A 12903-nucleotide genomic window follows, 5' to 3' on the forward strand; every position below is an offset into this window, starting at 1 on the left:
CAAATGGGTGGGTTGAATCTCGGCTCACTTTCAGTTGGATGAGAGACTGTTCAAGTCTGCCATTTTGGGTCTAGGACTAATGTATTTTTTTGATCGTCCCTGCTTGTGTCCTCCTAATAAATAGGTTGTTGGAACAAATTATCTGGATTTCTCTTTCGTAACCCGTAATGCAATTTAAACAAGTGCTTCACTGAAATGTTGAAATGGTTTTTCATTCTGCGTATTCCAGGAATAGTGTTTTACCAGGAGTTTGACGGCCTGGCTCCACTGGACATCTGCATGTTTCTCTTGGGGTAAATATTGAGTCAGTGTCACACCCAGTTATATTACGCTACAGACACGCAGGCTATTCATTCACCCGTGACATCCGTTTATTCTCCTGCAGCTGTCTCTTGTCTTTCTTCGGCGTGTTCCTGATAGCCAGAAACAGAACACAAATAAAACCGCAAGATCGCACTTTTATCACAATGGATAAAGTCCCTGGTAAGCATGTTGGTGAGATCCATTTGATCACTGGTCGAGCTATGCGCTGGCAGTCCATCTCTTGCTCCCCACTGCTGCGCTAATGAGGCCTGCTCTCTCCGTCTGGACAGGAAGAAGGTACACAGAGTCTGTCCAGCCCGAGGCCAGCACTTCAACATATGGATCCCTGGCAGACAGGTTTATGTGCAGCAGGGCTTGCCAATCAGACGACGGCTAGAACCATCTGTTGGACCTTCTTGAGTGGCTGTGCTGCCCTCCCTGCATTCGCTGAAGGCAGCGCACTGCGAAGAACTTTATATAAAAGAAAAAATATATTTATTTCAAAAAAGGAATTGTAGTGTGTATACATTTATATATATGCGCACAAATCAGTGGTATTTCTGGCCACATCTGATATTACATTTTGTGCCATCATTTTTTGTTTTAACATTAACAGAGTGGCAGAAATATGACTTATTCTTGAAACAAGTATATTATTTGAGTTAATTATAAGAATAAGATTCTGCCTCAGGATAAAATGCATAAAGAATGCACAACAGATCAAATGTAAATCTTCCAGCACTGTTTCATTTGAAGAGACCAACCACCCCAACAAACACAATCCGTTATGGCTTTATTAATATAGATATTTTTTACAGCTCTAAATATCTCCATAACCACAGCAATGATGTAGTGTAATTGTATAGAGGATACAGGAAAGTATGTGACGTTAAACATTGTCTACAGATCGCGTAAAGCCATGCGGTTTAAGTCAGTGCATTTGCGCCCTCTTCTGGCAGAAGGAGGTCATGACAATGGTCAGGCATACTGCTTCTGGTTCAAATCACGGCGCACCCAATAAATTATTAAGGGACTAACGTTTGCATAATATTCATTAAGCATCCATTGAGATTGATTAACAAGAGGAGTATATGAGGTAATGGTCCCAGAATACTGATAAAGTAGGATAACTTTCGTGTAACAATGAGATGAAGCAAAAAGGTGTGTTCTGCAACTTCCTTTTTTGTACCACATTATAATGCTTAGTGAGCATTTTCTCTGGGTAGACCTCAAATCCTCACAGCTCACAAAGGCAGCCCATGAAATCCCTTGTTATTGGTTTATAAGCACATTTTAATAACCTGCCATAAACAGCCATCTTTACCTCAGGTCACCATGTCGACTGCACAGCAAAGTGTTAGGAAAAGTTAAGCGTTGCCAAGCAACAACCCTCTAATTTACCTCCTACACATGTGTGGGCACCCGGGGTTCATGCAAGGTGGATCTTCACCAATAGATAAATGTTAATGCCTCTTCTGCATACAGGCTTGACTTTGTTGATGGATTGGTTACACAGCAGGAAAAGGGAGAGATGCAATTCGGCTTTCGATGGCAGTCTAAAGAGACTCAAAATCGCTGGCTCAGTTTCAGATCAAACAAGGACTTTATTGGAATGGCTCAAATATTGTTTCGGATTTTCTGATCTTTAAATTTCAGGCCATTGGAAGATTTTCTGATGAAAAGGAATTTAAAGATTACCACTATTGGGAAAAGGAAAAGTCATCATCACATCAAATATCTTGAGCCCATCTTTTGGAAAAAATTAAAAAATAAAAGCTATCATTTAAACAGAAGAATGGCATGTTTACTTCCTCACCCACATGTCAAATTAAATGGTATCCTTTTCTATCTTGCTCAAGGGTGCAATAATGTCCAACACTTCTCAAATAAACCACCAGAAACTCATCTTGTATAACTTAAGGGCAATGTAACTTACGGAGGGCTGGTCTCAGTGCCCCTCGCGGCACCCACCAACGGGCTTGGCGCGCGGCCCCGGGATCAGGCCTCCAGGTTGATCTTGGCCCAGCGGTAGTGGAGGGCGCTGGGGTTCCTCAGGAGGACCAGGCCCCTCCGCTCCGCGGGCTGAGCCATCAGGGTGTGGACCAGGCCCTCCAGGCTGACCAGGCCCAGCGCCTCACCGCAGCCGGCCGAGAGGGAGAAGTCTCCCTGGGTGACCCAGCCCAGCGTCACCCGTGAGCAGTGCGCCGTGACGCTGGGCAGGGGCTCGGGCCACAGGCCTAAGACCAGGTTTGCGGGAGACGCGGCAGAGGAGGAGGAGGGGCCTTCAGCCGGGGCGGGGAGGCAGGAAGGGCTGGCGGACGTCTGGCCCGCCGCCGCAGGGAGCGAGCAGGCTGCCAGGGCCAGGGGAGAGTCGGGGTGCGGGTCGGGGGCTTCCGGAGTGGGGAGCGTGGTGGAGGACTTGGGGACCGGAGATGCCTTCTTGCCGCCCTTCTTGCCGCCCTTCTTGCCGCCCTTCTTGTCGCCCTTCACCATGTTCTTGAAGCGGTCTTTGTGGGGGTGTTCCAGGGGGCCGCTGTAGGCCTCTTTCTTGTCGCCCAGGCGCTGCAGGTCCTCCTGGGTGGCCACGCACACCTGGGCATGGAGCTCCGGGCGTCCCTTGGACAGCAGGGACAGGCGCACCCACGCCAACGCCCTCACGTGCGCGGCGAGCAGCGCGGCCCCCGACGCGGCGTCGAGAGGCGCCTGGTCCCGGGCGCGGAGAGACCTCTGACCTTTTGCAGTGGTGGGCCGGCACCAATTGGAGAGCAGCTTCAGAGACTTCCTGTTCCTGGAGGGAACGCCAAGGAAAACCAAATCAGACTGCGTAGACAGAGCCAAAAAATAAAGAAATGGGAACTCCCATATATTCCTTTCGATGCACCGTTCCATAGTTCTCTTCCCTCCCTAAGGGGACAGATGCAACTCTTCACCAACACTAATCTCGGTGATGAATTACAGCAATTTGTAGCAGAGCCTACGCTGGGTATTCTCATCACTACGATGAAGACGAGAGTCATGCATCACTCCTGTCAGAAAGCTCCGCACGCATATCGGGGAATTAGAAACAAAGAGGAAAAAGTAATCAGTGATTAATATGCAAGGCCTCGGAAACAGCACAGAACTGCTTCACCCTGACCCAGGGGACTTTTTAAAGTCAATCGCAACAATATTATTAGAAGTGTGATTTAGTGGGCGGGTTTGTTAAAGGAATCTTGGAGGGAAACTCACAACGGGTGTTCTTATGGGGAAGAAGGGCGAAATCCCACTGGATTGATTCATCCAAAGTCACTAACGATACATAATAAACATAACAAACGATACATATAAACCAAATCGACATCTTGGTTTCAGATTAGAATTTGCGATGTTAAGTTTGGTGGACAATTCCAACAAACAGCTAACGATAAATTGACCATTAGTTCAATACGACCAAAACCACAAACTATGCCGGAATTATCTGTTTTTTTTTATAGAATGTAAAACCTTTCATCAATGAAACATGCAAGCGGCGAGAAGCCCCGGCTCACCCCGTCATTTCCTCCACACACATGATCAAAGGCCCTTTGAGCCCTACCTCAGGACACTGAAGCCGCTCTGCACCACCGTCGCCGGTCGCGGCCGCCATCCAGGATCCACACCGCTCTGTCCTCGCCTCTCCTCGTCGCCGCCGCTGCTGCTGCCCACCTCCGGGGCCTCGCTCGTGATGAGCTCCCACTCCTCCACCAGCTGTTGCCAGGGGCAACGGAACGGAGCCAGACAGCCATGTTTTATGTAATTGGTCCTTTTGGCAGGCGGGCGCCTATGGATGTGAGGTCAGGAGGTCAAGCGCTTGTCGAAACAGCCAGGGCTACCCTTCCAATTTATGGAACACGTCAGGACATCATGACTCATGGCGCGGCGGGGTCGGAGAGAACCACAGCCTCGTTATCGTCTCCTCACCTCCCTGGCGGCACGGAGGGATGGAACTTAACTTCCGTTCCCTCCGCTTTGGCCGCTTGATCGTACAACGCTGCGGTATAAAAATACACCACACATTAGAACTGAGGACAGCTATTCCTGGAGTGGCCTTGGAAGGCAAATATTAGGCAGAAATGTTAATTGAGATCCTGTTCTGAAGTTAAGGTCCCTCTGTGGGAAAGGAGAGACCCTGTGCTGTGATTAGAAACAAACATTACATGTCACTTAGCAGAGCCATGAGAAAAAGTATGTGACCTTCTTTTATAAGTTTGGCTGAAAGTGGAGCTGTACTTCTGACAGGGTCTGAACGTTTTGTCACAGAGTTATTTATATCATCTGACAATTGGAGCATTATGGCAAACTCCATCAAACCCATCACTCATGGGATGGAGCCCTTTGTTACGTCAGAGCAGAAAAAAGCTTTGGGCTTACCAACCCAGTCTTGCTTTCTTCCTTTGAGCTGCCTGAACATGAACAGACAGACACAAGACCCTCACAAAGAACAAATAACTCCCGGCCTCAGCTTTGAGTCCTCTTGGTGACCTTCTGACCTCTTGAACTTGTTCAGGAGCTCCGCCTCCTGCTCCCCCTGGAAGCAGATCCCGGCAGGGCAGTCTGGGAAGTCGTGGGGGAAATAGGGGGCTCCTTTGTTCTGGGAGTGTTTCAGGCTCATCTTCAGACCCCCGATACGAACGCCTCGGTACACCTAAGCAGGGAGAAACATCGCAGCAGAGGGTTAAAGCTAGGGGAAGCCATTGGGGAAACCAGCCAGAGTAAGCTACATTAATGTCATTCGGGGCAGAATGAAATGATTGGATGGGCATATTACAGGGCGTTCAATTTAATGATTGCCGTCGGGATATAAACAAACAAAAAAAAGCTTCTAAAAGAAATTGCCGAACTTTAATGAATGGAAATGAAATAAATTGATTCGCTGAACAAAGCAAATGTGAAAAGGAATGCTCTTCCTACTCAATTATTAATTTATGTTTACCACGATTTTATATTACACCATTTATTATTACCATCCTCAACAACCGAAAAAAATAAGAAAAAGATATATACATGAAGAATTGTAAGTTTAAAAAACTGAATCATTTGACTTGTTGATTCAAAAGCATCTGTAGTCTTTTAAGTAAGGTTAAATGACAAAGCTCAATTTGCCATTATACCATCAACAATATGAGCATTGGTCTTGAATCACCCTGTATTGCACAGTAGAACCGTCTGTCCTGTTTTGTGTGCCGTTTCTCTCTGATTTGCTTCTTCAGAATATCACACACACACACACACACACACACACACACACACACACACACACACACACACACACTGTGAGAAGTGGCCACTAGGACAAGAGAAGCAGAGTGTGGAGGTACTCACCAGTGGGACCCAGAAGGCCATTCCCCAGCCCTTGGGCAGCAGCAGATCCCACCCGGCGCCCCAGCCGCTCATCTCCTGGCCCACCTGCTTCCCAGGCTGCTGCACCATCAGCACGGGCACCCGGCTCTGGGGCGGGGTGGGTCTCAGCCTGGATCCCGGCACCAACACCTCTCTCTTCCGGCGGTTGATCTCCTGTGGGGTGACGCACTGTGAGATTCGGTGCCTGCGTGACTGCACCCATCCACAGGTTGGCTGTGGATGGGTGTGACAACTTATGTGAATCGTACGTTTTTGGTTAAATACGCAGAAATGTATTTGAGTTATCATATACATTAACAACACCACATTACCTGTTCGGATAACTTGTTGTCGGTGACGTTGTCGCGTACAAAGCGGTCCCACAGGGAACTCTGACAGCAGTGCTCGGGTACCCCCCTCAACATCAGTTCCCTTGTCGTCTCGTCAATATCTAAAGGACAGTGATATCGCTCCAGTCACCGGGATGAGCAACGCTGCTGTTCAGTACTCTTTGAAAACCGCACCAATGAGGGGAACATCATGTGCAACTCTTGTTAACTGAAGGAGGAATTCTATGGGCCGCTACAGCTACAACATTATTTATTAGCTAATGGTTAATATGCCATAGTGACTGATAGCCATGGTCTTTGTTTGTATTGTGTGTCAGGGACCATGCAGATTACATGTTTAAAAAACACCCATCAGATATGCCACATCCGTGTCATGTTTTGTCCCCAAGAATTGCTCTTCCAGCCGAGACGTTGGGTGGAGCGCATGTGGAATCAGAGTCTCACATTGGGTCACCGAGGGCTAGGCTCGAGCACAGGGTCCTGCCAGGATTCGAACCTGGCACATCTGCATGGCCAGGCAGAGGCTCCCCAGGAGCTCAGAACCAGATGTGTACTCAGTGAACCAGCCCCGGCGCGACACCCAACACACCCATATACCGTCGGGGGACCGGTCGGATCCACTACAGCTGGCAGCGATAAACGTACGTAGCGTGAACAGAGGACACTGGGGGAACGACCGTAATCTCATATAAAGTGTAACCAGATTCCTCGGGATTGATTGTGTTGCGCACAGTGCTTGTTGTGCACGGCATGTGTGGCTAGTCCACCCCCGTCTCTGAGGCCAGATTGTACCTTGGTCCGCAGAAACGACAGACAAAGCTTGGGTTCTCTTCTGGGGCAGGGCCAACCTGGGGTCCTCCACATTGAGACCCAGCACTGTGCCTGGCGGGACCTCCCCTGTGGAGCAGACACCTGTGGAGAGGAGTCTGGGTCAGGAACGCATGCCGTGTAAGGCTGTGTGGCACGAGGTCCTCTTAGGACCATTTGGGCTCCATAAGATTCAAGCCCCAGGTACAAATGTGTCATCTGGATGAAGGAATTAACCGATGGGAACCTGACCTTTGAGAGTCTGGAACACCTCCGCTTGCTGCCGGTGTAGGGTCATCTGGGCCTGGTCTTTGCAGTGCTGGGGCCACCAAAGGGGAGAGGCCTGGGCTTGGCTCAAGGCCTGAAACCATAGCGAAAAGCAACAAACTGTAAAGCTTTGCAAAACATACTTGACGTCCTTAGAGGTTTAAAGCTGAAGGTCGTACATCACAGTCTGTGGCCGCCTCCAGGGCTTCTGTCAGAACAGTGTGAGACTGTGGGCCAATCAGTCGGTACCGCACAACTTCCATGGTGAGGTCACTGGAACAGAACAAACAAATCAACATCCACCTCGGAAAAAACTGCTCCAGTCAGACTGAAATGAATGCATCACCAGTCCCAAATGCACCCTGATCCCCTGTTTATACTTACTTAATGACTATCCCCGTAGAGGCCGAGGTCCAGGTGACCGGGGCCGAGGGAGGTCTCGTCCCATCGCCGACGATCTTCTTCTCCGGGGGTGCTTCACCGTCCCCGGCACTGCGTTTCCTCTTGGCCCCGGGGCTCTTCTTCGCCTGACGGGGTCCTGGTTTTGAGGCACTGGGGCCCGGCTCCGCAGGCGTGACCACCAGAGCGACGGCCGGGATTACGGGCTCTCTGCACTGGCACACGCTCTGCAGCTCAGGGAAGAGGTTCTGCGGGGGAGCAGGGGTCCTGGGGCATGAGCTCAGCATTGTTGGCTTAAGATGGGCACAGAAAAGGAGCTCTATAGCCCGATGTAAACCCAGATATACCCCCTGAAAACTGATTCAGCACAAAAGTCACTCCGATTCCAGTCTCAATCATCAAACATGTTTGATATTTACGACTGGAATCGGTACGTGATACTGTAGTCTGGCCTGAGTAACGACAGCGGTCCTAAACAGCACGCCTGTCCACCGCTGTAATCTGTGAAAATCAGTCGTTACAAATGTGACACCTGGCCTGCTCCACAGTTGGATTGTAAAAGTCTTCTAGCATCTGCACTGCTTTACAATCACTGCATGGGTAACAGTTTGAGTCGGTGAACAGACCTGTTTGAGGGTGGGATGGGCCCAGATCCACAGCTGTCTATGAGAGGAGCCCGGTGTCCTGGGCCTCCAGAGGAAGGTTACCGGACCCAGGGGCTGGGAGGGGTACTGGCCTGCTCGGTACACGGTGGCACTGCCCTGCGTCCGCCCGGACAGGGCGAGCACCGCTGCAAACGTAGGACCTGCAGACGGATACCATCGAGTGTATGACTATAAGTATCATGCAGTTACATAACTTAAATGATAGCTTACAGATATAAGATGAAGTGTATTGGCTAACCTGCTGCTGGGGCTTTAAACAAGGGTTCTGCAAAATACTTATAACCTTCGCTTTGACTAATAAATAGTTAAGAAATTATGACTAAGAAATAATTATTATTTGTGTCATGGAAAAAAAGCCAAATTTACGCCTAACGGAAGATCTTAATGACCACTTTAGTAAAGGTGCTCAAATGCTATCGTTTTTAAGATAAATAAGGCTTATTACATTTGTTTAGTTCTTAGAGTAACGGCACACCGCTACTCTAAGATCATGTATTAGCGATGAGGTGCAGGATAGGTGTTCACCTGTGTCCTTGCTGGTCAACTGAGACAGGCAGGCAAGGAGCTTGTCTTCATCTCCCTGTAACTCGATGCAACAGTAGTAGGACAGATCCTGTACAGACAGACAAACACACATGTTCATGTTTACTGTTTCAATGGAGGTTTGATTCAGTGGAGGTAGTACCATCTGGAAATCCCCTCGAGCAATTCTCAAAAACTATGCAGAAAATAATCAGGACTTTGAAAATAAAAAAATTTAACACATTTACAGCAGAATTTATGTCAATAAAATTGGATTAACAACCACAAGAAACCCTGAGACACATGTAGAGCAGGGCATCAGCGTACCTGCAGTAGGCAGTGGTGGCTCATGGCACGGTAGCAGGCACGGTAGCACTTGGCGGTGGGCCGGTCGCCCAGACAGTAGCCCCACTTCTTCAGCATGTGGAAGCGCTTGGCATGCCAGATGTGCGTCTCCAGCCACACGTTCTTCCGCTGCCGCCTGTTGAACTCCAGGAGTAGGTTACCGTGGCGACGGCGGGCCTTGCGGCTCTTGCTCTTGGGCTGCTCCTTCTTCTTTGGGCCCGCCTTGAGACCCTTCTCTCTCTGAGGGCGTAGAGGAAGGTAGGGTTATTAAGCCTCGAGACCCTTCTCTCTCTGAGGGCGTAGAGGAAGGTAGGGTTATTAAGCCTCGAGACCCTTCTCTCTCTGAGGGCGTAGAGGAAGGTAGGGTTATTAAGCCTTGAGACCCTTCTCTCTCTGAGGGCGTAGAGGAAGGTAGGGTTATTAAGCCTTGAGACCCTTCTCTCTCTGAGGGCGTAGAGGAAGGTAGGGTTATTAAGCCTTGAGACCCTTCTCTCTCTGAGGGCGTAGAGGAAGGTAGGGTTATTAAGCCTTGAGACCCTTCTCTCTCTGAGGGCGTAGAGGAAGGTAGGGTTATTAAGCCTTGAGACCCTTCTCTCTCTGAGGGCGTAGAGGAAGGTAGGGTTATTAAGCCTCGAGACCCTTCTCTTTCTGAGGGTGTAGAGGAAGGTAGGGTTATTAAGCCTTGAGACCCTTCTCTCTCTGAGGGCGTAGAGGAAGGTAGGGTTATTAAGCCTCGAGACCCTTCTCTTTCTGAGGGTGTAGAGCAGCGTTACTCATTGCGCGGCTCACGAGTCACATGCGGCTCGTCAAGGTATAATTGGTGGCTCGCATGGTAGCTTCCTATGTGGTAACACAGCCAATACATTTTTTCAAATGTGCTTCATAAACGTACAACATTGCACTACAAAAACGCAAACATCTGAATTATACTTGTCCCTTCACCCAAATAATGAAGGAGAAATTAAAAGTATTAAGCCTTAATGGTGATCCCTAAAGGGGGAATTGTCAACCTGTCAAACCTGGCAACGCAGCCCGCAAGCGTGTGGCATTGTTTACAACACGTGACCGCTCAAAATTTAAAGGCGGGCTACGTAAGCTCCGCTAGCTCCGCACGCTCCGCTTGCCAGCTGAAATACGAAATGGACCGGTTTTTAATAAAAAAGGGACAGAAAAGAACTCAAAAACCAGACGAACAGACAGACAGTGTTGCTAGTGGAGTGGATGAGGGAAATAAGTCTGAGGACAAAAATCTGCAGGAAGACATCGGAGAGGGGACGGGCAGAGAAACGGCAGGTGTAATTAAAAAACGAAAAATAAGAAGCATACAAGATGAGCACAGAAAAATTCAAGAGAAGTGGACGGACGAATTCCTGTTTGTTTTGCACGGTATGAACCCTCTATGTTTGATTTGCAAACAAACCCGTGCCGGTTTCAAACGAAGCAATCTGGAGCGCCATTTCAAAACGGCGCATCCCGGCACATGTCTCTTTGTCCTCTCTTTCGCTGACCAGTCCTGGGAATAACATAATTGTATTACTCCCCTCATCCCCTTAAGTCTGGGACGTAACACCAATTTATATGAAGAAATGCACATTTGCAAAGGTGACTTAGCATGTTGTCATAAAAGTGGCTCTCCTTTTGATTTTGCAATGCCAATGTGGCTCTTGTCAAAAAAATAGTGAGGATCACTGGTGTAGAGGAAGGTTATAAAGCCTTATTACACGGGTCTTCTCAATGCCGTGGAACGCTCCGTTCACTTGCATGGGCTCTTCACAACTTCCGGCGGTGAATTATATTTGATAATTCACCGTTGCTAAGAATAGCTGTCATGGCAAACAAAGGACTTTTTGCCTCTAATGACGTTTATGGTACCACTCCGCAAGTAGTCCGGTAACTTGTCAACCCCAGCGTCTTCGGTTGCTAAGCGACGTCAATGTCTTTGGCTGACTATTTCTCTGCTGATTAACACTACGAATGCTGGTAACAAATAAATTGTAAAAAGACAAACCGTGTGGAGTTATTTTTTCGTTTTGGCAAGTAGCTGTGTAATAAGCGGGATAATGTATAGAACGTCGCCGGTCATTATCGAAAATAAGCCCCTTCAGGGCGAAGCAAGACACCTCCGCTGCGCATCGGTGTCCTGTTCGCCTTGTCTGGGCTTATGAAGGTGGAGAGAGAGGAAGCATTATAAAAACACCCTGGAGGTTGTGCTGAAAAAGAATACGCATTTTTTTTTTCCAATCCTCTTAGCAGATGGTTCAGAGGCCAGAAATGAAAGAACTACTGTAGTTAGGATTTGCAAGTAATTAAGAGAGTGCCATAAAGAGCAAGATTTTGAATATCAACAACCCAAAAAAAGGTCTCCTCCCATTACTCTGTGCAAGATGGATCAACTGAACCAATCGGGGATGAGTGGCCAGGAGATATTGGTCATAAATGAGACAGGAGCAGGATAAAATGTAATTGCCTCAAACAGAGGAAGGAACGCTGTCAGCTGGAGCATATATATCACCCACTGGTAGCCAACCAACCGTGCCTATGGTTATAGCCCTTAAATGTTACCTAAAACACTTTGAAGCCTCAGATACTGACTGTGCACTTGTCTGAGTGAGCAGAAATGAACGGTTCATCCAAATTCCCCAAAAGTGATGCATGTTCATCTTTTCAGAGATGTGTTGTGAATGCTTACCATCCGGGTGGCCACCTCCCTTAACCTGCAAGGCAGCCTCTTGGTGTTGTGGCTCATGGCCCTCCGCCTCATGTGATTAGGAATAGCCCCAGACACATGGCAGCTACCCGTCTCCTTGGTGACCGCTTTCAGCATGGCTTGCACTTCTGATGCCCGGGCTACAGCAAAGGCCGCGGCTGGATAGGGACAAGGAGTTGCATCTTGTTCACTTAACCTTTTGACAAGCCTGCTCCAAAAGAGTGTCTATAGCAGTGTGTGTGTGTGTGTGTGTTTTTGTGTGTGTTTTTGTGTGTGTGTGTGTGTGTGTGTGTGTGTGTGTGTGTGTGTGTGTGTGTACCAGTGATGAACTTTGGCAATTCCTCTTCATAGGCTCCGCCATCTTTCTGATGGCCGCGGACCCATCCTCCACGATCGCTAGGACCTCCCGGAGAAGCACCATAGCTGCTGCTGCTATGCCCTTTGAAATATGAAAATGTGTTAAATGTGACATTTGAAAAAATTTGTCCGCGTGAAGTAACAACTGCAGATGATAGCCGTATTATTGCATGGTGTGCACATGAAGGACTAAGGTTACATAAGAAGAAAACGCATGGCTAATAAGAACAAGAGCTATACGCTACCAGACTTTGGCGTTTCCATTCCATTCCAAGAGCCTCCACTCTGTGAGCTGCTAAACGGAGAAGATGTATACTGAACACTGGCAGGCTGCTTGCTCAGCTTCTTCTCTCGCATTCTTTGTTTAGATCCAGACATGTTATAAATGCAGATGACACCGCTCAACTTTATCTGTCAAACAAACTAACCAAACGGTAGACAATCGTGGCCATTGTCTTTCGTACAAAGCTAAAGTATTTTATGAAGGAGCACACAACAAAGTATATTTAATTCCAATTAACAGCTCGAAGTTGAGAAGTACTCGATCAAAGAGTTTTGAGGTAAAACATCAATAAATCTTTGCCTTAATGAACGGAGAGCTCGAATAGCAGCCGACATGTGAGCGTGTTGTGTTTTACGCATGGGAGTGGACCTGTTTCCGCTTCCGGGTTTTTTATGTGTGTTGTAGAAGCGCCACATAAATCCTGATAAAGATGTGCATAAAACGACAAACAATGACGACACATATTTACCTACACATATATATGCATTTATATTCAGAGGAAATTAAAGATAAAAACTAAAATATGTAATTTGAGTCTTA

The 12903-nt window shown here is 48.0% G+C and overlaps 2 protein-coding genes across 4 annotated transcripts in view; one reads left to right on the forward strand and one right to left on the reverse strand.

Moving 5' to 3' along the window:
• The window catches only part of LOC132468233 (NIPA-like protein 2), a 19960-nt gene extending 17911 nt beyond the window's left edge, over positions 1 to 2049 (forward strand). The window contains exons 9-11 of one of the 2 annotated variants that reach the window (XM_060065956.1): positions 230 to 293; positions 386 to 483; positions 594 to 2049. In XM_060065956.1, the coding sequence (XP_059921939.1) occupies positions 230 to 293; positions 386 to 483; positions 594 to 700 (269 nt within the window). In that variant the 3' untranslated portion in view covers positions 701 to 2049. The remainder of the gene's footprint in view (positions 1 to 229; positions 294 to 385; positions 484 to 593) is intronic. The other variant, XM_060065955.1, reaches the window with a different exon arrangement.
• On the reverse strand, positions 1084 to 12736 carry pop1 (POP1 homolog, ribonuclease P/MRP subunit). Of its 2 annotated transcripts, none has more exons than XM_060065945.1 (15): positions 12326 to 12736; positions 12043 to 12162; positions 11706 to 11881; positions 8999 to 9256; positions 8675 to 8762; positions 8111 to 8289; positions 7470 to 7732; positions 7265 to 7358; positions 7071 to 7179; positions 6804 to 6923; positions 5994 to 6112; positions 5644 to 5835; positions 4812 to 4966; positions 3878 to 4102; positions 1084 to 3091 (listed from the first exon to the last, which is right to left on the reverse strand). In XM_060065945.1, the coding sequence occupies exons 1-15, from the start codon at positions 12456 to 12458 to the stop codon at positions 2302 to 2304; spliced, it is 3021 nt and encodes a 1006-aa protein (XP_059921928.1). In that variant the 5' UTR covers positions 12459 to 12736; the 3' UTR covers positions 1084 to 2301. The 2 variants fall into 2 exon arrangements, with proteins under 2 accessions (XP_059921928.1, XP_059921927.1); XM_060065944.1 differs by having other exon boundaries at positions 5644 to 5895.
• Between the last annotated feature and the right edge of the window lie 167 nt (positions 12737 to 12903).

Source organism: Gadus macrocephalus, chromosome 11 (assembly GCF_031168955.1).
Source record: "Gadus macrocephalus chromosome 11, ASM3116895v1".
Classification (NCBI taxonomy): domain Eukaryota; kingdom Metazoa; phylum Chordata; class Actinopteri; order Gadiformes; family Gadidae; genus Gadus; species Gadus macrocephalus.

What these genes read in the sequence shown, in the direction of transcription:
- pop1 (XM_060065944.1), bottom strand. Translation starts at nt 12,458, where the DNA reads ATGTCTGGATCTAAACAAAGAATGCGAGAGAAGAAGCTGAGCAAGCAG. An exon ending in GGGAGGTGGCCACCCGGATG is followed by an intron (nt 9,257 to 11,705) that starts GTAAGCATTCAC and finishes CTACGCCCTCAG; the next exon opens with AGAGAGAAGGGTCTCAAGGC. An exon ending in CCCATCCCACCCTCAAACAG is followed by an intron (nt 7,733 to 8,110) that starts GTCTGTTCACCG and finishes GCTCCCCCGCAG; the next exon opens with AACCTCTTCCCTGAGCTGCA.